At 55.3% G+C, this 25,028-nt stretch overlaps 8 protein-coding genes across 8 annotated transcripts; 4 read left to right on the top strand and 4 right to left on the bottom strand.

The window, feature by feature from the left end:
- Window positions 1–597: 597 nt before the first annotated feature.
- On the bottom strand, window positions 598–2,928 carry INS49_005940 (uncharacterized protein; the record flags this gene model as incomplete). The annotated part of the gene is made up of 4 exons (XM_043166715.1): window positions 598–663; window positions 872–1,556; window positions 1,622–2,769; window positions 2,839–2,928. 4 exons carry the CDS (start codon window positions 2,926–2,928, stop codon window positions 598–600), a joined length of 1,989 nt encoding a protein of 662 aa, XP_043027859.1.
- A 1,138-nt stretch (window positions 2,929–4,066) lies between these two features.
- INS49_005939 (uncharacterized protein) lies at window positions 4,067–6,315 on the top strand (the record flags this gene model as incomplete). Its single annotated transcript, XM_043166714.1, has 2 exons — window positions 4,067–4,826; window positions 5,735–6,315. 2 exons carry the CDS (start codon window positions 4,067–4,069, stop codon window positions 6,313–6,315), a joined length of 1,341 nt encoding a protein of 446 aa, XP_043027858.1.
- Window positions 6,316–6,848: 533 nt separating this feature from the next.
- On the top strand, window positions 6,849–10,081 carry INS49_005938 (uncharacterized protein; the record flags this gene model as incomplete). The annotated part of the gene is made up of 2 exons (XM_043166713.1): window positions 6,849–8,565; window positions 8,625–10,081. The coding sequence occupies 2 exons, from the start codon at window positions 6,849–6,851 to the stop codon at window positions 10,079–10,081; spliced, it is 3,174 nt and encodes a 1,057-aa protein (XP_043027857.1).
- An 805-nt stretch (window positions 10,082–10,886) lies between these two features.
- Window positions 10,887–12,217, bottom strand: INS49_005937 (uncharacterized protein; the record flags this gene model as incomplete). The annotated part of the gene is made up of 2 exons (XM_043166712.1): window positions 10,887–12,063; window positions 12,213–12,217. 2 exons carry the CDS (start codon window positions 12,215–12,217, stop codon window positions 10,887–10,889), a joined length of 1,182 nt encoding a protein of 393 aa, XP_043027856.1.
- A 693-nt stretch (window positions 12,218–12,910) lies between these two features.
- Window positions 12,911–14,080, bottom strand: INS49_005936 (uncharacterized protein; the record flags this gene model as incomplete). The annotated part of the gene is made up of 1 exon (XM_043166711.1): window positions 12,911–14,080. One exon carries the CDS (start codon window positions 14,078–14,080, stop codon window positions 12,911–12,913), a length of 1,170 nt encoding a protein of 389 aa, XP_043027855.1.
- A 1,945-nt stretch (window positions 14,081–16,025) lies between these two features.
- Window positions 16,026–19,817, top strand: INS49_005935 (uncharacterized protein; the record flags this gene model as incomplete). The annotated part of the gene is made up of 4 exons (XM_043166710.1): window positions 16,026–16,100; window positions 16,525–16,581; window positions 16,771–19,207; window positions 19,264–19,817. The coding sequence occupies 4 exons, from the start codon at window positions 16,026–16,028 to the stop codon at window positions 19,815–19,817; spliced, it is 3,123 nt and encodes a 1,040-aa protein (XP_043027854.1).
- Window positions 19,818–20,430: 613 nt separating this feature from the next.
- INS49_005934 (uncharacterized protein) lies at window positions 20,431–23,542 on the top strand (the record flags this gene model as incomplete). Its single annotated transcript, XM_043166709.1, has 6 exons — window positions 20,431–20,703; window positions 20,780–20,870; window positions 20,946–21,309; window positions 21,363–22,692; window positions 22,758–22,828; window positions 22,903–23,542. 6 exons carry the CDS (start codon window positions 20,431–20,433, stop codon window positions 23,540–23,542), a joined length of 2,769 nt encoding a protein of 922 aa, XP_043027853.1.
- Window positions 23,543–23,714: 172 nt separating this feature from the next.
- On the bottom strand, window positions 23,715–24,026 carry INS49_005933 (uncharacterized protein; the record flags this gene model as incomplete). The annotated part of the gene is made up of 1 exon (XM_043166708.1): window positions 23,715–24,026. The coding sequence occupies one exon, from the start codon at window positions 24,024–24,026 to the stop codon at window positions 23,715–23,717; it is 312 nt and encodes a 103-aa protein (XP_043027852.1).
- Window positions 24,027–25,028: the final 1,002 nt, after the last annotated feature.

Here is a 25,028-nt window from a genome sequence, read left to right as displayed (position 1 = left end):
CAACCACTTCACCCACACCTACACACCCACACCTACACACCTACACATCTAAGATTCTAATATCTTTATCAATGATAATATCCTTATTAACATAATGCATACGTCTACTATATTTCCATTTTAATCATATCAGAATAGTAGTATTTTGTTAGTATCTCACTATATTCTCTAAATTTTGATTGAATATCAATTCGTGATTGCATAGCGTGACCTATTTAGGAACCCTCTTTCCTTCGGGTAGGTTTCAATGTTCGACATACCCTCGACGTTCACGGGCATATGTTCCTCGCTTCAATATATCGTCATGGGGAAACATTTCTCGCTCCACTCTGTATAGTTCGTGGAGAGCGTATTGTTCCGTCAATACTCCTCTTCCTTCATTACAAAACTGAAGTATATCAGCGGCAATTTCCTTCATTCTCAATGCATTTGCAAGCTCCCCAAGCTTTGCCCACATCGGAATGTCCAGTTTCGGTCGAACATCGGTCTTTTGAAGAGCCAATAGGTAGATGACAACGCCGCACAGGGCCTTCAATGCATGTTTCCCCTTCAGTTGAATTGAGAGTAAGCCCAAATGGGAGTTGGTGATGGCCCAAATTATTTCAGGATGGAACTCACAAACAACGTAGCGTACTCTGCCGCGATATACGTCCGTCCAATATCCTAGCACTCGATCAGGTTTCTTCTCCCACACATCAAGAACTGCAGCTTCCACACTGGCAGAACGGCGAGTATCCATAAGCATTTCTTTGGCGAAGACGGGGTGAGTCAACAAATTTCTCCACAATGAGAAGGAAACGGACTCGGAGCTGATCGTTCTGGTATGAAAAAGCCAATATTTGCGTGCATATTCCAGGAGATGGAAAACTACCTGGGCCTCGGAGCTCTTCTTATAGGCACCACTGACTTCTGTGATTGTTTTCCCAAGATCTGGATCATGCTCACCTCGGAGGCGCAACAATCTCAGGGCCGCAGTCTTTTTCCACGATCCGTCCTTCAGAACATGCTGAACCACCGTAGTTGGTGCTTTGCCGACCGAGATGTTTGGAACTACCGTGGTGGATAACTGCCGATCGAAAACCCCGTAGCTCAGATAGGTCACTAGCAACTGGCCCAATTCCAAGCTTGCTTGATGAGAGGTGAAGTGCCAATCTAATGGAGTCTCGTTGTCGGCACCCTGGAGTAAGAATTGTGACACGCTCTGATGTACGAAGCGAACAGTGCCTTCCTCTTCATCAATGGTAACTAGACTCCCGCAAGATGCCAGGGCATGCGCGATGTTGTTGATTTGCTGCTGGGGTCTCCATGTGGCGTCTGCGGGTACAATACTGAGCGCCTCTCTCATCTCGTCCAATGTCAAGGGGCGTTGAGCGGCGACAAGAACCTTTAGCACTCGACTTTGAAACGAGGGACCTGTAACTTTCACCCTTTGAAGTATGCGGCTGAAAAGAGTATGCAAATCCCTAGGCATATCTTGGAGGCTGCGTCGGATAGAGTCATCTGTCTCGATGTCGTTGTTGCAGAGACAGTCGAGCTGCAAAACGACCCAGAGAAACCTGTGGAAAACCAACACCGTTAGCCGTCATTTCCGACCCACTGAGAGATGAACTAGTGTACAAACATTCCGTCTGCCCCTTTCAAGAGTGCATCTCGGATCGCTACAACAATTGTTGGATCACCGAAAACGAACTGATCGTCTTCTATCCTTGCAGCCAATTCCGAATCGATGAATGACCCTATGTCGGGATTGTCTTCCAATATGCTCAAGAGTCGTTCTGGGCCCAACCTTCGATACTTGGAATGTACGTTGTCTGTTTGTGACCTCAGATATGCAAAGACGAGCAAGACACAGTCCGTGGTCCACCGAACCATGTCACGCAAGGTCGAAACAACGATGTGTGTATCATTGTCGTCACAGTCGTCAAGACCATCCAACACGAAGAATACTCTTTTGCTGAGCTTGATGAGAGATCTGAGGAGGCCCAGAATAGCATTGTCGTCCAAGATTGGATTGTCCTGAGCGCAAATCAAATCCACAGCGTCGTCATCTACATGACGCGAAAGCAGCTGGCGACAAAGAGACCTCAAGATGATACTTGATTGGGAGCTTTTGCTGATATCGTGACGGATGAAAAAGTAGCAGACGGTACTGTTGCCGGAGAGAATCAAGTCGTCCACTACGTTCGCTGCAAGGACTGTTTTTCCGGACCCGACTTTCCCGGAAAGGACCATAATTGAAGAATGTTTGCTTGACTTGAACTCCATGTATTCTTTCTCAGTGGCAAACCACGTAGCATTCCCACGCTTTCGGGCTTGCTTCCAAGGTGTTTCGTGGTCGTAGTCCGTACAGGCGCTCAGGTAATCCGACCGTCTCTTGAGTTTCTGTTGGTTATCTCGTTTACGGTCCTTTCGGTCAATAAGAGCTCTGATTCTTGAATTTTCGCGAGACTCGTATACTAGAGTCTTGGTGTTCAGAGTGTCGACTTCCTCCTTGACATTTGCAGCGTATTGCTTTAAGTCCGATTCCGATCGTCGAAGTTGTGTATCAAAAGCAGAGGTTGTGAGCTGGACAAACTTAGACTTCTTGCCGTAATTCACGAATTGCTCACAGATGTTGACGACGATAATGAAATACTCCGTAAGATCTCGCTTTATCTTGTCGGAGCAGGAGTACAGCAATGCCAGGTCTTGATAGCGTGGGGAAGAGCGTCCAATTTCCATGAATAGGGACGAGAACTTTTCTAAATGCGAAGAGAATCCTATCAAGAGCTGTAGAAACATCAGTGCTGATCGGCCAGGTGGACAAGGAGTATAACGCACCGCTAAGCTTGTCCTCACCACGCACCATACGCCGCAGGCAGGGAGATTATGAGAACCACCAATGATAACGTCACCAATGGTAGCAAACTGTTGCACCGCCATCAACATATTCGTGAATCGGGGCCCTATGCCAGCTCTGGGAGTGCGCTTATTTATTTCGGCAGTCACGGTCATTACATCTTGTACTCCCGGGGTGCTGTTCTGTGCTTGTGACTTCAATGTTTTGAAGTCTGCCTTCGCCCGATCAGAGAGAGAAGCCTCGAACTGAGAAATGGCTTGCGCGAGCCGAATCTCTGGGGTCAGCCTGCCAGCAAGTCGAAGCGCAAGTGCCATGTTTCTCCAACAGTCGGACACTGCACTTTCATTGAATGTAATGGAGTCCTCGATGGGCACGATGTAGGTGGGTGGGAGCAATTCTGGTCTCAGTTGAAGGAGGAAGGATACAAGCAAGCCGAGATCGAAAAGTGGTTCGGGGGTAAAAAGGTGAGGAGACCCGGTTTCCCATGCACCATGCTGACTGCACACGCAGTAACTAGTTGCCTCTTGTGCGACACCAGCGACAGGCATTCCTTCTCCAATCAAATGCAGGTAAGCAATAGCAATATGCTAGCAAAAGTTTCTAGGCTTTCTGTTAGGTGGATTTGGCATCTCTCTGCAGCAAACATGCAGCTTACTGGTATATGCTACACTTTAGCCGCCACGCGCAGGAAATCCAGAGCCATGCCGTGCCAAGGGGTAGCCGTAGGGAGCCACTATGTCCCCTACTGTGAGAAGACTATATAGCATGTGGCCCTTGGAGTGACCATTGTGTAAAGCCCCTCTTCGCGCAACGGAGGAGTACCAATATTGAAGATTTTCATGGAGTATCCTTTGGACGGAAGAGTTAATTCTCCCAGAAAGAATTGCCAGGAACGGAAGGTGGTGGCTGGCGGGCAGCTGAGGATACCAAGACAGCCGTGGCTCAAAGTCCAGCAGTCAACGTAAATATCTGTGCGCTCGTGGTTCTAGCAAGTACTGAACAGTATAGAGATTTCTACACAGCAAAGGGTGGTGCAATTGCAAAGCACCATAATCGCCCCACCCCAGTGCCACGTTGCGTGCATGAACATGAAGGAGACGCAGCAAAGCTTTGCTCATGTCTCAATCCAACTTCATCCTGATGCTTCTCAGCGGCCACTTTTCGGGAACACTGAATCGAAGTTGCTAGAAAACTTTGCAACCCATCCCGGGTGCCTTGATCATTCAGATGGAGAAAAACACTCTGGGTGCTGGCGGCTCACATAATCTGCGGGATGGCCAGTACCAGTATGAGCCGCTGATCGCAGAGGACGCAGTACGCATCCTGGTTCTGGAGGCAGCCGACGATTTTGAGTCACCGCTTCGTTGTTCCATTATCCAACGCGGGCGAGATTCCCAGTCACGCAGTGCGAGTGGTTGCGAGTACTCGGCTGTGTCGTACACATGGGGTGACTGTGAGCTCTCCCATCAGCTGTTCGTCAGACACGACGCTCAGTCATGGCACTGTCTTCACATCACAGCAAGCGTCGACTCACTGCTTCGTCATCTTCGGGTGTCATATAAGCCAAAGCTTTTATGGATTGATGCCATATGTCTCAACCAAAAGGACGAGACTGAAAAGACTCAGCAGATTCCCCTGATGGGACGCCTTTACAGCGACGCGAAACGGGTTCATATATGGCTGGGCGATACCGAAGTCGAAGAGGCCGCTCGAGCATTTGCTATCTTCCGTTCCATCGAGCGTGAGCAGGAACCGAAGTTTGACGAGGCAGAGAGAATGTGCCTGGCCGAATTCTTCACACGACCATGGTTTAAGAGACGCTGGATCATACAGGAGGCAGTCTTCTCGCATGATGCTATATTCCGTCGCGGATCCCATACATTGAGCCTTTCGCGGGTGATGCTCGTTCTGAGGAAGACCTATGGCGTCGGGGATGATGCCCTGATGGCATATGGCTCGCGAATGCTCTTGTCAAGCGACGGCCTCGGTGAGACCTCACAAAAAGGGCTCCTTACCCTGCTGGTGAGCAACCTCCGAGACTCATTCTCCACTCCACAAATAAGCACACCTACCATTTTTCCCCCTTGGCGCCGGCTGCCTTTTCTTTTGCTCCAGCTGCCTTGCCGCTTGCCTCAAAGCTTCTGGCCAAAGCAGCTTATGGGACAAGCTGCAGACACTAGGCACCCCTTTTGGCTCTCTCCTGTGGAGTATTTCTTTGTTTGTGTCCTGACAGCTGACCCCGGAGAATACAGTGGGATTTAAATGAGTCTGAATGCTCCGACCCTCGAGATCGAATCGCTGCGGTGTATGCTTTGGCTTCAGGTAATCGGTGGCCACTGCGTCAGTATGACTCACGAGATTGGAAACAGATGTACATGGATGTGGCATCCTACCACATCAACAGCCATCCCCATGGATATTTTGAAATCCTTTGCCATCTCTGCGAGTTTGGGTCAATAAAATCAAGAACGGGCAGCATACCAGGGTAGGTTCCTGATTGGTCCACACGGCGTCAACAGCTACTTCCAGATACGGTTGTAGAATTAATGTCTGATTTCCTTTCGGGTGAGTTCCGCGACAGGGAGCTGGATAAATGGGGTCTCACTAGGCAGTTCTTTGGATCGACGGTCGGTTCAAGAACACGGGCAGAGGAGGCGTTTCGTTGGTTTAAGACCCGCAACTTCGTTTCGCCAAGTATCCATGCTTCAAGCAAGAGACTTCGGATTGACTATAACCCTCTAACTTTCTTGGATCGTGGTGGAATTGCAGACCGGGTCGTCTGTCCTTCTACAACATCAGATTTCTTGCAGGAGCCCCTTGCCGGCCTTGAGCCGTCACCCAAGTCAGCCGAGACTTATGAGCTGCCTCAAAAAGACTCACTACGTTTATTTCTAGCCAACATGCTTCGCAGGCGGGACCAAGCAGCCGACAAGCCCTGGAGAGATATGTCATCCTACATGAAGGAGATTGACAAAGTAGTGCAAGCCCACCGAGTCAATCCCGCTGCCTTGAGCGCTGCACACGAGATGGTCATCCAAGATATCAGCTCCAGCCTGCGCCATGCAGCAATATTGGAGATCCAGACGATGGCGGGATCCTACTGGGCGACTGGACCGCCGAATTCGCGTGTTGGCGACTGGGTTGTACCGATGATGTTCAGAGGGGCAAGCCAATTTGTACCAATAATGTGTCTCAGGCCGATCAACTTGACGAAAGCCGAGGAGCCGCGGCAGATCCCTTCTACCACTGATATGAACCAACGCTGTCTACGCTTCTTCTCGAGCGGAAGCATCGCGGAAGTTGGTTGTCTGCATGTTATTGCGAGGTTCGTTGGGCCTGCGAGCCGTGATAAGGAGCGACGTTATACGCTCGGCACCGGGGCAGACAATGAGATCATGCTGGATATAATAATGCGGGCTAATGAAGTGGCCAGGGGCAAAGGTCTACCAGGTCCTATTGTCTTCGACATCGTCTGAGAGGGCTACGCTGGCGCGCTGGGATCATTTGGTTGAGATGAGAGCTGTGCGCCACAGTACTGAGAAAACAAGTGATTGATGGTCATGAATTACCTAGGTATTGTCAAAGCAAAATAGCGTTGAGATAGACTGGCAAGGCCGAAGTGTGGCATAGCAATTGGGTGACAGTGTGATAAAGTCGTAAGCCTGTCCTGACGACATGGGATGGGATCTTGGGTGAAGTTGGACCCCACACGCAATTCGGTCCCAGCACAGAAGGTGCCTGCCGTGGGATGAAACGTGGGGAGGAGCTGCAGCCAAGTGGGCCCCTGGAGCTGCTGTGACAGACAGCACTTGAGCTCAAGGGGACCTCGGGAGCTCCAAAATCTGGGTGGAAATGGGGTAATCTGGACCTCGACACCGACTGTCCATTTGCAGTCCTGACCTCTTCTTGAGCGATTTAATTCAATTCTGACCATGTTTTCTTAATCTTTCCGTCCCATCAATCAACCTCTCCACTCTAGTCACCACCCCGACTCCCTCGACACGGCACAATGCCTCCGCCGAATCCTGGGCGAGACAGTGCCCGGTCGTCCGGTCCTCCTCCCGACTACAAAGCCATTGCCGCCCAATTCGCTGCAGCCAAACGCCGCCAGCAGGCTGCAGAGGCGGATAGCAAGAATGAGGAACCACGTGAGGAACAAAAGAAAGCCAGTCTCCAGCAGAGGCAGCGTGAGGCCCTCGAGGCCCGCCGAAAAGCCGCATACGAGCGCCGCTGGGGATGGACGCTGGGCTTCTGGGTCTGGATGCTCTGCATACACGTAATAGGCATCGCGTACTTCACGTCGGGGTTCCTGTTGACCAGATTGGTCTTGGACGAGAAGTCAAGCTGCGACGCCAATCCCGTGGATGGCACAGACGGAAAAGACCTCAGCATTCTGTCCGATTGGAAGGGACGGGGCACTGTGGACGGCGGGTGTTGGCACCCCAAGACCTTCGACAAGGCAGTTGTTGTCCTGATCGATGCGCTGCGGTATGACTTCACCGTTCCAATAGAAGACGACGCCGAGTTCCACAATGCCTTCCCCTTCCTGTACGAGACGGCCGTCAAGTCGCCCAACAACGCCTTCCTGAGGCCTTTCATTGCGGACCCACCTACAACGACGCTGCAGAGACTGAAGGGGCTCACGACCGGAACGCTGCCCACGTTCATGGAAATGGGAAGCAACTTCGCAGGCACCGCCATCGAGGAAGACAACCTCCTGATCCAACTCCGGGACGTCGGGAAGAAGATTGTGCACCTTGGAGATGACACCTGGGATGCCTTGTTCCCGGAATACTTCGAGTCCAACACCAGCAGGTCGTATGACAGCTTCAACGTCTGGGATCTACACTCCGTCGACAACGGAGTCCTGGACCATATATTCCCACTACTGCAGACGGACAAGAAGGGAGATTGGGATCTGCTTATCGGGCACCTCCTTGGGGTCGACCATGCCGGCCACCGCTACGGACCTGCTCACGCTGCTATGACGGCGAAGCTGCGCCAGATGGATGACTTTATCAGGAATCTAGTGGATACCATCGATGATGATACATTATTGGTTGTCATGGGTGACCACGGCATGGATCCCAAGGGTGATCACGGAGGTGAGAGCGATGATGAGGTCGAAGCTGCGCTCTGGATGTACTCGAAGAAGGCTATTTTCGGCAGGACGAAACCTGAGTTCGTCGCCCCGCCTGCGACGGCCAAGATACGACCTGTGAACCAGATCGACCTTGTTCCGACCCTTGCTCTCCTACTGGGAATTCCAATCCCTTACAACAACTTGGGCGCGCCCATTGAAGAGGCATTCGCAGGCAAGAAGGGTGATGCCTGGAACAGCCTGGCATCTGCGGCCCGTGTGACCGCTGCAGGAATTCATCGGTACCAAGCATCGTACTTTGCTGCTCGTGGCCTCGAGCAGACAGCTGAGGCTGCTGCGCCGGCTGCCCTTTTCGGCAACGCCGAGAAGGTCCTCAAGGACGACACGAGAGGGAAGTCTCGCGAGCTTGTGTATGCCGCATTCATGGACTACCAAGCAGAGACGTTGAGGATATGCAAGAGCTTGTGGGCTAGATTCGATGTGCCAAGCATGTTGATCGGCCTCGTCATCACTGGGCTCGGCTTGGTAGCACTGGTCCTCTACGTTACAAAAGACGAAGATGACGACTTTGCTGCTTTGGACAATATCGAGCTCGATATTGCTGAGAGAAAGCTCGAAGCCGAGGGTGTTGAGGTGAACTCGGAAGTCCCCTCGTACCAGACTCACAAAAGACTGTGACATTAGCTGCCCTGATTGGCGCAATACCGGGAGCTGTCCTTGGAACCGCATATGCTGCTTTTACCAACGCACAGGACTACCGACTCGCCGCTGCGGCAGCTGGTATCACGAGTACTGTCCTAGTTGTTGGCATTCTTGTCCGGACTTCCTTCGTGTTGCCCATTCCGTCAAGCATCTGGGGCTGGATGGCCGCCGTGTTTACTATCAGCCAGTCCATCGGCTTTGCATCAAACTCGTACACCATCTGGGAAGACAGTATTCTTCTTTTCTTTACCACCACGTTTGGCCTTGCAAGTGCACTTGCGTCTCTGAACATCGAGAAGCTGGCAGATCGATACTTCGCCGTCTACCACTCGATCCTTTTTGTCTTACTTGGTCGGGCTGTGTCCTTCTCAAAGCTCTGCCGGGACGAGCAGTACCCTTACTGCATGACTACCTATTATGCGTCCTCGGCCTCTTCCACCTCCGCAACCTGGCACTTGGCCATACCTTTCTCTGTCTTTGCCATTCTTCCCTCGATCATCAAGGCATACTACCTGCCTACCCGCTCCTACCACGGCCTGGCACCAACATGGGTTGGCTACGCCCTTCGCGCCGCGCTCTTCCTCTCTGCCGTGTACTGGACCATGGATACAGCAGACAACGAGAACTGGGCTACCGGTCTTTCCGAAGGCACGCTCAAGATCTTCAGTGTATACACCGCACAGCTGGCCCTGGCCATCGCCGTCGTCGCTGGCACGACTGCATTCATCTGGGCGCCGCCTTGCATATCCGTCCTAACGACCTCCACAAACGCCAAGCGCGCCCAGATTGCCGTCCTCGGCTACGCCAACGCCAACGGCGCCCGGTACCTATTCCTGCCGCTCAACATCATGACTGCTTGTATCATACTGTCGAAGCCGATGGGCGGGGGTGCCATGGCGATTATGATGTGGCAGGTCCTGTCGCTGATGGAAATCCTGGACCTCAATGAGCTCACGGGCGAGACCATCGGCCCCATCATGTTGGGCCTGCTCGGCAACTTCCACTTCTTCAAAACGGGCCACCAGGCCGTCCTCAGCAGCATCCAGTGGGACGCGGCCTTCATCCCTCTATTCTCAATCCGATACCCATGGACGCCGCTGCTGGTCATCCTGAACACGTACGCGGGGCAGATCCTCGCGGCAGCGTCGGTACCGCTGGTCGTGCTATGGAAGACGGGCCCCAAGCGCAAGGGCGTGCTCGAGAGCGTCAGCCGGGCCCTGGGTATCTTCATAGCGTACTACGCCGTCGAGTCGCTGGCCACGATGGCGTGGGCCGGCTGGCTGAGGAGACACCTCATGCTGTACCGCGTTTTCAACCCGCGGTTCATGATGGCGGCCATGGTGCTGCTGATCGTGGACCTGGTTGGGATTTTGATCACGTTGACGGGCGTGAGAAGCAATACCCTGTCCATCGCGGAGGTCTTTGGCATGGCGGATTAAATGTTTCGACTTGGGACGTCGCACGGTATTCAGCATCTGTCTCTCAAAGCATTGCATAGTCATCAAATCTCAAACGGGCGGGCGTTATGCTTTCATCTGATGCAGACTGGGGATAGAAGGGTTGCCATGTAGTATTATGCTCTTTATCTAGTAAGGTGTATAAAATCATAGCATGCAGCAAAACAAGATATTTAACGCAGTGTTCTCCCAGATCAATCATGGCCCGCTGTATTTGTCGAAAGCTGGCTCATTACACGGAAAAGAATTGCAAATGCAGGTCAGTTGGTCGTCCTTCACTACAGCATCGCGGTGTACAACAAGCAAAAGAAGACGGGCCAAAAAATAATTCGGGACCCAAGCTTGGCTGAGCTGACAACTACCGTTCTCCAGCGACGAACCACGAAATTCCTCCCAGGAGGAGAGCTGACCTGCACGCAACAGAGTCGGTCTCGTTACACCATCCTTCCTTGGGGCTAAGAGCTACCAGTCGCCCGGTAGAAGTCAACATTTGGGTCCCTCGCCGGGAATTGAACCCGGCCTGTGCTGCAGTTTGGGTGGTGGGCAAGCCTTGCGGTAGGAGGGCGTGGGACTCACCCCTGCACTAGCTGGTCTTCGTTTGTTCTTGTTTTTGGTGCTTCATGTAGGTTGTTGTTGTTGTCGGCGGGGGAGGGGCAGCTGTGTGGTTGACTTGCTATGTTGTGCGGCGCGGTCCCACGCGTCGACGCCCTGTTGACGTGAGGGTATCGTGATCTATCTGTGGCATGCAGCTGCCTCGTTCACGTTGCTCGAGCAACCTGCCCACCTGTCACAGCCCGTGCTGCTCCCATACTTGGTAGATCCTGTCCCTGATGGCTTCGTGGCCGAGTGTCCGTGGGTGAAACGTCTTGCCGTAGTAGGTCGGCACCCACCACATGTTCTGAGCCGTGACGCCGTCGTGCGCCGGCCGGAGTGAAGGGTCGCGATGCTTCGCCATGGCCATGTAACACAGCGCAAGCTCGCCCCAGTCCCCTCCTTCCTGGGCCCGAGCCAGGCAGGTATGAGGGTCGACCAGGGGCGACAGGGGCGATAGCACCTTCTCCGTCTGGTATCTCGTCGCATCTGGATCACCATTCGTCCCGTTCGGCCACGTCGTCTCGTTCCTCGCATTATCTGGGCCACCAACGAGGAAGAACCAGCTATCCGTCCGGTTGTACGCAGGCTCAAGCACGCCGGGCTCGCAGAACCGGTGACCCTCGAAGAGATCATCGTAATCGACAAAAACCACCCTCGGCGTGGCGCCCCTGAACCCCTCCTGAACCGACTCGACAGTCCGCCGCAGCTTCGCATTGGCAGCATCGACCAGCGCGTTCATCCGGCCCCTGATGTCCCGCGACAGCTTCGGCCCGCCGTACCACACGCCCAGGGACATGTCGTCGCAACCAGGCGTGTCGGCGTCGAAGAAGCGCGCGTACCCCGTGACGGTGATGCTGAACCGCGGCCGCTTCTCCCAGGCCACCTTGTCGAGCACCTCGTGCAGGATCACCGCGAGCCGCTGCTCGAAGACGCTGCTCTTCACGGCCGCGTCGGCGGCCTCGAGGGCTGCCTCGCAGGTGCCGCTGTAGAAGGAGTAGAAGCGGAAGATGCACGCGTTCATGACGTCGAAGAAGCCCATGTCGTTGCCGCCCACCGACAGGGTGGCGAAGTCGAGCGGCAGCGAGGCGTTGAGGACGTCGACCTGGCCCCCATCGTGCGCGCTGTGCTTGCCCCCGCCGCCGGAGAGGATGTCTGCCGTGACCGCGCCGGTGCACGAGAGCCACTGGAAGGTCGTGTTGGGGCCCGTGGCGTTGTTGAGGTCGCGGTGGATCAGCTCCGGGTAGGCGTGCACGCCATGGCGGCAGTCGCCCTCCGATGGGAGCTCCTTGTCGTCTAGGCCGGTGCCTATACCGGCGCTGTAGCTGTCGCCGAGGGCGACGAAGCCGCGGGCTTGTCGGTTGATTAGTCCGCTGGTTCCGAGGACTTGTTGTTGGTGTTCATGATGTTGGATGAGGCTTCCGTCCTGAAAAGGAGACGATGCCCAACAAAACGAAATCAAAACAGATATGATGAAAACATAAGCCGGCATGTTTGCTATCGGGCCGCTCATCGAGCGAACCTCATATCACCGGTCGATTATGAGTGAGACTCTGGTCTCTGCCGCGGATGGCTTCCATCGACACTTGTTGTGTTCTGGATGAGAAAGCCGAGGAGATAGGAGGCTTGTTGCCCGGGGCTCTTGACAGAAAGGAGCCCCGAATGAGAGATATGCATACCGGAATGATGCGAGGTTCACGTTTGCCTGGATGGCGGCGCGCGTGACGAACTACCACCGAGTAGTGGCGGCTGAGGTGTGTGAGATGACGAATGGCTTGAGCCAATCGGCTCAGCACATGTTGTCGTTCGGGCGGCCCAGCGGCCGGATCGAGACACACCTCGTTTGCTGGTAGGGCTGCAGGTGGCCACGGCATGCAGGCAACTTATCATGCCCAGAGTTTCCATGAATCTACAACTCAGGATTTCTTTCCCACCAAGTGCCGGGAATTGGGGCCCGAGTTGGTTTGTTGAATATGACTTGGAACAATAACCGTTACAGGTGAATGCAGGCAACGAATGACCTCAGTCGGTCATATCATCTCACGGAGTGGACTAGCCCTGCTTTGGTATTTATGAAGACGCATTGCCGATCAAGGTTTTGCTGCATGTTTTGCCGTTCAGTATCGCCGAAGATGGAGATGTTGCTAACGAAATATCGACCACAGATCATTATGTGAGTATTCATGCAGCCCACAGCGGGGAGGAGAAGTTCGCCGTTGTCTACTTCAGCGGTGGTTTCACTTCTCCGTTTGGCTTCAGGATCGTGTAAGACTTGAATCGTCCCCCGTCGGCAGCATGCTCCTTCGCACCCTCCACGTCTTCTATTGTGTCGAAGGTCTTGAACTCGGACCCGCCAGACTTGCCTATCTTCAGAACACCATCGTTGATCAGCTTTACGATCCTGACAAGCGTGTCCCGCGTGTTGGCCCATCGTGCCAGGATCTGCCAGTCAAGATGGAGAGCCGTCTTGTACGGGGGCTCGAGCTTGCCGTACGGCGCGCCGCTGAGGACGATCCGGGCCCACGGGTTGGGCGTCTTCAGCGCGGCAGGGAGGTACAGCGGCTTCTCGAACCAACCCGGGGTCCAATCGTTGAAGACGTCCACTCCCCCCGGCGCCAGCCTCCTGATCGCCTCCGCGTCCTTGTCCTCGTCGCCGCTCATGGCGATGTACTGCAGCTTCTCCGGGCTGCCCAGCCTCTCCCTCATCGTCCTGAGCGTCCCCTCGGACCGCCCCAGCATGATCACCCTGACCCCGGACAGCAGCGCCAGCTCGACCGCCGCGCCGCCGAAGCTCCCCGTCGCCGGGCCTATGACTACCGTCTCGCCGACCTGCACCTTGGCCGTCTCGAATATCGCCCCGCCGGCGATGTTATACAGGATGATCGGCGTGAGCTCCTCGGGCGCGTGGCCCTCCTGGCCGAAGAGGTACTCCTTGTTGATGAGGTGGCACGACTCCAGCGGCGCCTTCATGACCTTCTGCATGCTCCCGTCCCGCCACTCCCCTTGCATCAACTTTCTTCCCTCGGGGCCCTCCCCGCCATGGTGGCCCTGCACGATCTTGACGAGGGCGTCGTCTCGGGCATGCACCGTCCCGTCGACCCACACCCAATCCCCCGGGCGGATCCGCGCGGCGTCGGGCCCAACGTCGAGCACGCGGCCCACACAGTTGGCGTTGGGCACGAGGGGGAGCGCCAGGTTGAGCTGTGGGATCTCGCCGCGGTGCACCTTCGCGACGTAGGGGAGGATCAGCGTCGCCACGACCTGCACGACGGCGCTGCCTGGCCCTGCCTGTGGGGTCGGCAGGTCGACGACCTTGCCTGGCTCCTTGAAGGAGGAGAGCCAGTAGCCCCTGTTGGTGAACCCGCCGGGTAGCAGTTGCGGCGACGACATGGTTGGTATATCTGGCTCGGGAAGCTACCTAGGTAATACGGATACCTGCTGGTGGCATGGATTTGTGCGTGTGACTCGTAAGTACCATACCAGATGGTGCGTTGCTATTCATATATCGCCAGCTCGTCGCCTTCGCGCTTTTCGTCCTGTCCGAAGTGCCCCGGACGGAAGTCTGAGCTGGCCCATGGGAATGTGTTGAGGAAGGGAGGCCGGAGTTAAGAGGCGGAGGCGGGCCCGGTGAGCTCAACGTCGACTCGGGCTGGGTGCATTCGTCAACGACGGACGGGCCACTGCAATGTGAGGAAGGCCGGGTTCCGCATCGAGTTCCGCGCTCAGTTCCGGGTTCTTTCCATCCCATGGAAACTCTTTGCTTCTCCCAATTTGACACAAGGGACTTTTTTTTTTGTTGATGTACATGACCGTTGTGCTGTACTTGAGCCATTTTTTTAGAATAGAAAAACGTCCCGGACTTGAGAACGCCTGTTTAAGCAGTGGTGCAGCACGTGGGTGCAAGCTGTGCTGTGAAACAACTCAAGAGCCTGATACTCATTCCAGGAGCTCTGTCGTATGAACAAAGTTCTAGGACTGCTGTAGAGGTCATTGCATGGTTGGCTTCAGTTTTCTATTTTGAATGCTTGCTGAATTCATTTTTTGGTTCGGCTCTTAGCCAGAATACTCCATGAAACCTGAATAGGGTGGCTACTTAAAAGAATCCCTACAACTTTCGATCCCTTTGAGCGTCGGAACAGCTCCATGAGCCTGCACTGGTTTCCAAAAGCGTGTTAGAAACTCTGATCTTTGGACCCTTTTCAAAAATGGAGCGGTTTTGGCGCCGTCTCATATGAAATCCTCTCGACGTGGACATAGGCAAGACTAGAGTTGTACTAAGAAAACAGCAGTGATGATTCGAAGTTAGTGCTTGAGCGAAGATTGTCCCCGGCCATCAAGTGACTTGGGTAGTGTTTCCAGTGACGTGGCCAGTGCTGTTCACAATGTTTTCCTCTGGACTTGCAGAGTCTGTGACATGCCCTTCTAAGTGACAAGTCTTCGTAGGTGACATATCCTTGCGTGTGACAGGACGTTGTACTTGAAATGACCTGCTGTGTGATGTGCCATCACAGATGAGATGCTAATATTCTTGCACGACAGACGCATGAGGTCGTGGACAGTCATTGTGAATCCGGTTCAAACTTTGTGTTTCAAATTCTTGGGTTCACATCCTTACACGGCTGGCTGTCGGGCTCGCTGGGCAGCTTGTCATCCAAGAACTTATAGAGCACGAACAAATATGTTGCTTCGGACTCCTGGAAGCCCAGGCGGGAAAGTTCATCTGAAGAGGAAAAGAAAATGATGCAGTTCGTCCGTGACGAAGATGAGCTCTTTACAAGGGAAGCGCCCAACTTCGAACAATGGATGGCAGGGTTGGCTTGAGAAGGCAAATGAGAGGACAGAGAGAAAGGAAACATTCTAATATGGTCTGAAAATCATTCGTATGAGAGTGGGGGCCCAATAAGGATGTTGAAGGTGACAGCAGCGATGGTGAAATTTCAGACCCGCACCCCTCAGTGTATGTATTCAGCAATTTCAGAGGGGGTGCCTGAAAAGCAATGAAATGAAAGACTAACCCAATTGGGAAGCTAACGCTTACCTAAAAAGGTTAGTATAGTTAAACTAGATAAGCTTATCTAAATAAGATAAGATAGTCTTATTTAGGCCTTATTTAGGCCTTATCTGGCCTTATCTGGGTCTTATCAAGCCTTATCAGGCCTTATCAGCGAAAGCGTTTCAGACCCACCCAACTGGGTGGAAGGAAATTTCACTCGGGCCGGTGAAAGAAATCGAAATGAAAAATTCACCACCCATCGCTGGGTGACAGTCTCCTCCAGTGGAGCTTACCTGATCCCTGTCCTTTTGCATCACAGCGGTCCAGCTGCACAATCGATCAATGCATGTCAAGCAAGTACCGCCATACCGCGTTGGCCCCTCCGCAGTCGGAAGAGGTGCATCATTCTGGACAGGGGTTGGAATTTCAAGATCTGCAACGGACTCTTGCAGGCACACACGGCATGCAGGTTAGTCATAAGCTTTTGGGACGAGGCCATAACAAATTTTGCCAGACCTTCTCAATCCCTCTCAACTCCACTTGGACTTACCGACAGAAACCCAGGCTACAAGGAGGACTGTCCAAGGAGAGCACCATGTCGTCCCAGCTTCCCGATCCCACAGAAGACCTGGATTGGTCGGGCTTCGTCGGCCCAATCCACGAGCGCTTCAGAGCCTCCGCCGAGGCTCACCCGGACAGGACAGGACGTGCATCGTCGAGACCAAGACGTCCACCTCTCCCAACGGTCCGTGGACTTGGTCGTGTGCATCATGGGAACCCTGGTAAATAACTGCAAACTCACTCAAATAACGAAGAACTCAAGCTAACGCAATTCCTCAAGGCATCTGGTGCTACCATGACCGTGCTTGACCCGGCGTACCCTCCAGCCCGCCAACAGGTGAGTCACGGCCCAGGGGATGGGATGATGGCCCCCCTGCAAGCTGGTTCAAAGCTTGACCGCAGGACTTGTTGGACAAAGCGACTGAAATAATTCCGTTAAGTCTATCTTGAAGTGTCTCAACCACGAGCGCTGATCAGAATTGGCCGGGCAACAGACGAGAACGGCCCCTTGGCTCCTCTTGTCCAGAGCTACATCGACGAGTCGCTCCAGCTCAAGGCCGAGGTGCCCGAGCTCCGCCTTCGTGACGATGGCTATCTTTTTGGAGGAGAAATTGACGGCCAGGATGTCTTCCAGAGCGCAAGGCAGAAGGCGTCGTCACCACCCGACGTTCTCGTGGGGCCAGACTCGAACCCCACACTGTCTTTCACGTCAGGGAGTGAAGGGCGGCCCAAGGGTGTACTCGGTCGGCTTTACAGTCTGACAAGGTACTACGGCTGGATGGCAGAGCGTTTCAACCTGTCTTCTGAGAGCAGATTCACCATGCTCTCTGGAATTGCTCACGACCCTATCCAGAGAGATATCTTCACGCCACTCTTCCTTGGAGCACAATTGCTTGTCCCAGCCAAGGAGGATATTCAGCACGAGAAGTTGGCAGAATGGATGAGCGAGCACAAGCCAACAGTGAGCCATCTGACCCCAGCTATGGGTCAGATCCTGGTCGGCGGTGCCACGGCCCAATTCCCTAGTCTCCAGAACGTCTTCTTCGTCGGCGATGTTCTGACAACGAGAGACTGCCGAGTGCTGAGGCGACTCGCCGTCAACGCAAACATCATTAACATGTACGGAACGACCGAGACGCAGCGAGCAGTCAGCTACTACGAGATCCCAAGCGCCTCCAAGGACCCTGATTACCTGAACAAGCTCAAGGACACCGTTCCTGCCGGAAAGGGAATGCAGAATGTCCAGCTCCTGGTGGTCAGCCGAGAGGATAAGACCAAGATGTGCAAGGCTGGCGAAGTTGGCGAGGTCTACTGCCGCGCTGCAGGTCTGGCCAAGGGCTACCTCGGGGACGAGGCGAAAAATGCTGAGAAGTTCCTCAACAACTGGTTCGTTGACAACCAGAAGTGGGTAGAGCTCGACGCAAAGAACAGCAAGGATGAGCCATGGCGGAAGTACTACAAGGGCCCTCGGGACAGGCTCTACAGGACCGGCGATCTCGGACGATACCTGGAAACTGGAGACGTCGAGTGCACGGGACGCGCTGATGACCAGGTCAAGATTCGCGGTTTCCGGATCGAACTGAACGACATCGACAGCAACTTGAGCCAGCACCAATTGATTCGTGACTGCAAGACGCTGGTGCGGAGGGATCGAAACGAAGAGCCCACGTTGGTGAGCTACATCGTTCCCGAGGCGAAGGAGTGGCAGCGCTGGCTCTCTTCTTTCAACTACGAGGATGTCGAAGACGAGGGTGTCGAGATGGGCACAGTGAGGGTCTATCTGAAGAAGTACAGGCGGATGCAAACCGAAATGCGAGACCATCTCAAGTCTCGCCTGCCCGTCTATGCTGTGCCGACCATCTATATTGTGCTCAACAAGTTGCCTCTGAACCCGAATGGAAAGGTCGACAAGCCCAACCTGCCTTTCCCTGATGTGTCTGAGCGTACCGAGGAAGCATCAGAGGAGGACCTGAAGAACTGGGAGTCCCTGACCGAGACAGAACGTGCTGTTGCCCAGAAATGGGCAGAGCTCGTCCGCGGTCTGAACCCGAAGACCATCCGACAGGATCAAAGCTTCTTTGACCTCGGTGGACACAGTCTGCTGGCTCAGCAGCTTCTCCTCATGACGCGCAAGGAACTTGGTGTTGATATCTCCATCAACCTGCTCTACGAATTCCCGACCCTGAGCGCCTTCAGCGGCCAGATCGAGAAGGTGAAGGGAGGCGCAAGCGTGGATGTCGAGGAGGGCGACCCGGAGTACGCCAAATCCTATGACGAGCTTGTTGAGATCCTGGCCGATAAGTATCAGGCGGCAGACGCTGGAGAAGCCGACAACTTGACGGTCTTCCTCACAGGAGCCACTGGATTCCTGGGCGCCTATCTCATCAACGAGATTCTTGGGCGGGCGAAGCCCAACATTAAGCTGATCGCACATGTGCGAGGTGCCAAAAACCCTGCTGCAGCACTGGAGCGGCTACAGCGTTCGCTCCGCGGAAACGGGGTGTGGAGGGACGAGTGGAGCTCAAGACTGAGCTGTGTCGTGGGAGATCTGTCCCAGCCACAACTCGGCATTGACATCCTCACATGGAAGAGGCTGAGCAAGGAAGTGGACGTGGTTATACACAACGGTGCTTCAGTGCACTGGGTCAAGCGGTATCACGAGATGATGCCACCGAATGTTCTCTCGACCATTGACGCCATGAGGCTCTGCAACGAGGGCAAGCCCAAGAGGTTCGCATTCGTAAGCTCGACGGCCGTGCTGGACTCGGACCATTACATCAAGCTCTCTGAAGACTTGACCAGAACGGGGCAAGGCTCGATCACGGAAGAGGACGACATGCTAGGCAGCCGGACGGGCCTCGGCACGGGCTACGGCCAAACTAAATGGGTGTCCGAGCAGCTGATCCGCGAGGCGGGCAAGCGCGGACTACAGGGCACCATCATCCGACCAGGCTACATCCTGGGTGACGCCGAGACCGGAGTGTGCAACGTGGACGACTTCATGATCCGCATGCTCAAGGGCTGCCGTGTATCATCAACACGGTCAACGCCGTGCCGGTCAAGCACGTGGCGCGGGTGGTGGCCGCGGGCGCGCTGAGCCCGATCGCCGGCGGGGTGCACGTGGCGCAGGTGACGGCGCACCCGCGGCTGCGGATGAACGAGTACCTGTCGATCCTGGAGTTCTACGGGTACAAGACGCCCGAGGTGTCGTACGACGCGTGGAAGGACGACCTGGAGCGGTTCGTGTCGGCGGGGCCGATCGAGAAGGACCAGGAGCAGCACGCGCTGATGCCGCTGTTCCACTTCTGCATGAACGACCTGCCGGCCAACACGAGGGCGCCGGAGCTGGACGACCGCAACGCCGTCGCGGTGCTCAAGGCCGACGCGGACCGGTACACTGGCGTGGGCGAGAGCATGGGCTACGGCGTGTCGAGGGAGGACGTCGGGCGGTACCTGAGGTATCTCGCCGAGACCAAGTACATCGGCCTGCCGTCCGAGAGGGGCCGGCCGCTGCCTGAGATCAAGGCGGACATTGCGAGCGCGAAGGCTGCTGGCGGGCGTGGCGGCGCGTGAGCCGTCAACTGGGTTTGATTTTTCAGAGGTTTAGATAAAAGAGAAGATAAACAGAATCGAGGATCGGCTGATTTTTAAAGATGCAATAGATTATCTCGCAGTCAAGGCTCCCCTAACCCTTTGTCGGGCTTGCGCCTTCCTCCGCCCTGGTCAGCAACGATTTCGGGCAGTAGCCCTGAAATCGCGTGCTCGGATCCAAGTCGGTCTAGCGTTTGCAGGCAGATCCCCTCGTGTTGGTCGGACTCAGCAGGAGCCTGCTCGACAACCGCTTCCCCCTTTCTGCTGTCGCCATAGACTAGGCCTTATCTAAAAATTAGCGGGCGCTTGAAGCACGACCACTTCTCTCTGATGCTCAAATGGAATATCGGCATCTCCTCGGTTTCCACGCGCTCAAGCTCTTGCCAGCCTTATTTAATCTGTTCTTTCCCCTTCGCCTTTCTATTTGACACCTTTGTTCAAGGCTGTCATGTAGAGTAACCCTTTAGAGGAGCGCGTCGACGAACAGGGATAAGCATCTGGCGTCACACAAGCGCTCGTTCTAAAGCTTGCTGCTGTTCCCCACGTGCCACGCCAACCCTCCTCTAAGTTTCCCCAGTTTCCGCCGGATCTCGCGATGGACAACCGCTTCGGAACCTTACCGGCAATAGCGACAGCCGGACCGAAACCAACTGCTCCTGATGATGCTGCTGCTGCCCATGCTGCTTCTGCACTGCCCTCGCCGTTCGCCCCTGACCCAGGCGGGGGCGACGGGCGGCAGCAGCCGCAGCATCAACGGCAACGGCAACGGCAGCAAGCGGTGCTGCCCCTCTGGGAAGCGCCTGCTGCTGCGAAGAAGCGTCGCGCAGGGGGTCCTCGCGAGGGCTGCACCATGTGCAGGCTGCGCAAGGTGAGACAACAAACGGCTCTCTTCGTGCACGCCTGCTGTGTAACCCAGCCCCTTACTAAACTGCTTGTTCGTATAGGTCAAGTGCTCGGGCAGACCGGTGGTCAACGGCCCCTGCGCCAACTGCTCGAGGCTGGAGCTCGAATGCAGCTTCGTTGACGCCGAGCAAGGTAAACAGGCCCTTCTATGTTTTGACCTCCTTTCGACGAGGACAGCTTCTCACACCGTACTTACCGCCTGAGCAGGCAAAGTATCTAGGGTCGCACCGTCCAGGGACCGCACAGAGGCTGGGACGGCGAGGAAACGTGCCCAGAAGGCCTGTAAAGAATGCCACCTCCATAAAACAAAGTGCTCTGGGGACCTCCCACGGTGCAAGCGGTGCGAGGCGAACGACCTGGCGTGCGAGTACGTGGCCTCGAGGAGGAAGTTCTCCCACGCGCCTACTTTGCAGTCAACGTCCCAGAGCGACGGCCAGGAAGTCGAGGACAGGCCTAGTTTAACGGACGTCAAAGACGACGCAAAGCCACTCATATCACCTGTTGGTTTCTCCATCTCTCCGGCCTTGACGTCCCAGACTAGGCGGTCCTCGGTGGGGAACCTGTACGGGGAGTACGTACCTCCAAGATCGTTTGCACTGGTTTTTATAGCTCACAGACTTGCAGAGACCTTTTAGCTCAAAAAGATACCCTGGTTAGGCATTTTGATGTCTTCTTCCAGCTATGGGCGCCCCAGCCCTGCATGGGTATCATGCAGCGGGACTCGACCTACATCGAGATTGATGAACGACGGCTCCATCCCATCGTGGCCGCAGCTGTCTGTGCCATGACCTCCCGTATCGTCCACCCCGGCCGAAAACAGATCCCGTTCGCGGACCGGTGCGCAGACCAGGTCGACTTCTACCTTTTCCGCGCCATCGACTCGTTCCTGCGCAAGACCGCCCACGAAAACCTGGTCGTCCTTGTCTGTGCCATCTGCCACTTTTGGCATGAGAACCAGATGAGCAAGGTCTGGATGTACATGGGCCTTGCCGCCCGCCTCATCACGGCCCTGCAGCTCAACTGGGACGGCGCGGGTGAGTCCCCTGTCAAGCAAGAGACTAACCGCCGGCTGGTCTGGGTGTGCTACATCCTAGATCGTCTGTTGGCAGGGGGGTTCGACGAGCATCTTGTGCTGCGCGACGACGATATGCACCTGAAACTGCCTGTAAGTAACGAGGTGCTGTATGAAGCCGTCAGTGCGGCAGAAGCATCCGGGCAGGCCCCAGCCGGGTTCGTAGGAACGCGAAGCATCTCAAAGAAGCTGTCCATGGATGGCTATCATCTGAGGCTCCACCGGTTGAGGCATCATATACTGGGGGTGACCAAACGACTCACGAGCCCACCAACTCCGCACCCTCGAAGGCCTCGCCTGGAGGCTTCGCAGGTCATCAAGCTGGTCAATGGCCTTCAGAACCAGCTCATCAGTTTCAGCCAATCACTATCTGAAGATTTAAAATTAAATGATGCCAATACGAACCGCTTTCTTAATTCGCCAGAAGGCCCAAGCTTTATCATGTTACACTCTCTCTTCTGGATTCTCCATGTCGATCTGTACCGCTTCACGATCCCAGGGATCCGTGAGGAAGCTAACCCAGAGCTATCAAGACAACTACCCAGAGACTTCGTCCTCAAGTCGCAGAGACAGGCAGTTGGCTACGCAGTCAGTCTCGCCCGGTTTTGGCGGACGCTACAAGGCATCGTGGCCAAGAGACCACCCGGGGACGGGACCGAGAGGCTCCTCACGGTGGACCAAATGTTTGCTATACACGTCATCCAACCTACTAAGATACTGCTAGCCGCAAGGCAAAATCATCTGTTCGACGATCTAGAAGATAGTACCGCACCCCTCGTGCGGCAGGGGCCGGTCGACGATGCGGCTCTAGCGGCACTCGTGGATTCCAACATGCAACTAATCCCGCCATTCGCTCGCTTCTTCCCTCGCATCATGGATATTGTAAGATGATGGCGTCTTTTCTTTACGCTCTGACGATGGTTACTTGTCGCTAACTGTGCCGCCAGACCCAAGACCTCCGCCAAGCGGTCGCCAACTTCACGCACGACACTCGTTACGATCAGCCGGAGGCGATAGGGTACGTAGACTCGCAAGGATTCCCTGCACAAGTAATCATACTTTATAATGCTAAGAAAATACTTCAATATCTAGCGCGCCCGCGGTCAAGCCTCACGCGGAGTTCAGGCTGCCCGGTCCCCATTACGTCCTCGAGAATGCCCTCGTCCAGCGCGTGCCGGGCCCGGACGACAGAGACAGGGAGAAGCAGAGGAACATGTCGGCCGCTGATCTCTGGTTCCGGTCCAAGAAGAGGTCCCGGGAGGAGAGCCCGGTGCTGATGACGCCACCGATGATTAGGCCCCCAGATGAGGTGGCTGTTATCCCACCAGTCAACGGCGCGCCCGAGATCCCGATCTGGCTGGCAGAGGCGCGCGGTTGCGACCCCCTGCCGGACACGCCGCCGCAGGACGGCGGCGCCGATGACGCGCAGGCGTGGATGGGCTCCTCCTCCCAGTCCGGAGGGGTCGGGCTGGGGCTTAGCAATGCGTACCTGTTCGACGGGTCCTGGTCCATGCAGCCGTCGCAGGCTGACTTTGATATGATGGCGGGCCATCCGTATGGGCAATCGGGCCCGACGACGCTTCTGTATGAGCGAGCAAGGGGGAGTGCAAGTGCTGCCATCCCTCCTGCGATGCATGCAGGTGGTGTTGGGGGCGATAAGAGGATGTATTATGAGAGGACGGGTGGTGCACAACTGCCCTATCCACAGCATCTCAACGACTTTGTTGGCTAAGGAAGAAAGGCTCAGTCACTACGGTGCAGGAAGCTGCGTAATAATTATCAGAAAACTTTCTAGGTATACAAAAGGAGCAGGAAAAAGAAAATCAAACTTTTTACACGCCTCGACTTTCCCATTAGCTCTTGGAGCTTTCCAGATCAACCTCTGGTATGGGAGAAAGTCGCTGCTATCCATCGTGATCCGCAGGCACATTCGCCCCCGCCCTCTTCCTCACCCCAGCGCGCTCGGGCACCCCGGCGAGGTTATGTAGCTCCCGCAGGTCGTCCCTCCGGCTGTACAGTTCAGGCGGCTCATGCAGCGGGTACCGGGTACACAAACGTCCACTCCTTGTCCTGGTGGCGGCCGACCTCCCGAGTAGCTGGAGCGCGGCCTTGATATCGTGCGGAAGCAGCGCCTGCTCCAGCAGCGGCTCCTCGCCCAGGAGGAAGCCGCCATCGCTGAAGGCGAACTCTTCATGCCCAATCACCTTTCCCACCATCGTCCCTACCAACCCCCCCCTCCCCCCTGGCGCCAGGCTGTCGGACAGGCCCTCAACGGCCACTTCTCGACCAGGCCGTGATCGCACAGGTACTCGCCGTGGCCTCGTGAAGAACATGGCCACAGTGCTGCCATGCGCCCTGGCCGCCTTGTTGCCACCGCCGTCACCCTCGAACGCCGCCACTGGGCCCCGCGCCACGGCGGCAGCAGCCCACGGCGCCGTAGCGCAGCTGGACTGGCATGATAAAGATGATGAACTTGGGCCTTTGGGGGTCCTTCATGCTGGCTGGCTTTTGGGACAAGCGGAGGGGCGGGGCTGGGTCTGATTGGGGGGCGCTCGGGCTGGCGTCTTGGGGGCTATATCTTGGGGGTTTTGTGTGTGTGAGTACAACTATCTATATTTAATGTGGCTCAATATGAATGGGCCGTCGGTGACTGTTCATTTAGTATTCAATCCCTAATAAGTTGCTCAGACAAAGACTCGACTAAGTAGACAACTACCTCTCACCCAGCATGTCCTTCGGGCAGGTTAGCTTTACTCTCATACACTCCCAGCACAAGACATATCCACCCCCACGCTGGCAACTTTGATTCGTGCGCAAGCAGGAAGCTTATCAAGCTGTTAATGTGTCGCTCTTCTTGGGGAACTTAAAGTATAGAGAAGATAGAAGCTAGTCTAGGGTCCAAGCCGGGCGAGACCCGGACAAGACGTCAAGCTGCACGACATGCCGCAGTCTGGGCAGCATAGGTCACCAATGAGGGCTCACCCACTGACGCCCTCCGCTTACCCGTCGGCGGCTCTCTCGCGGGCCGTAGCCTCTCGCGTTTCGGTTTGGTGGTTGCAGCGGCGGGAAGAGGCAGGAGGGTACCTACCACTCCCAGGGACTTGGACGCGCCTGGCCTGATTAGTACATGCGCGACTCGCCGGTGGACAGTATACCTGGTAGGATCTCCCCCCCCCCCCCCCGGGTATCTAGGCAGTCCCCCGTCCGCCGCGCTGCGG

The sequence above is a fragment of the Diaporthe citri genome, assembly GCF_014595645.1.
Source record: "Diaporthe citri strain NFHF-8-4 chromosome Unknown scaffold_2, whole genome shotgun sequence".
Classification (NCBI taxonomy): Eukaryota; Fungi; Ascomycota; class Sordariomycetes; order Diaporthales; family Diaporthaceae; genus Diaporthe; species Diaporthe citri.
Note: the sequence above shows the minus strand (reverse complement) of the source record. Positions and strands in the feature narration are given on the sequence as shown.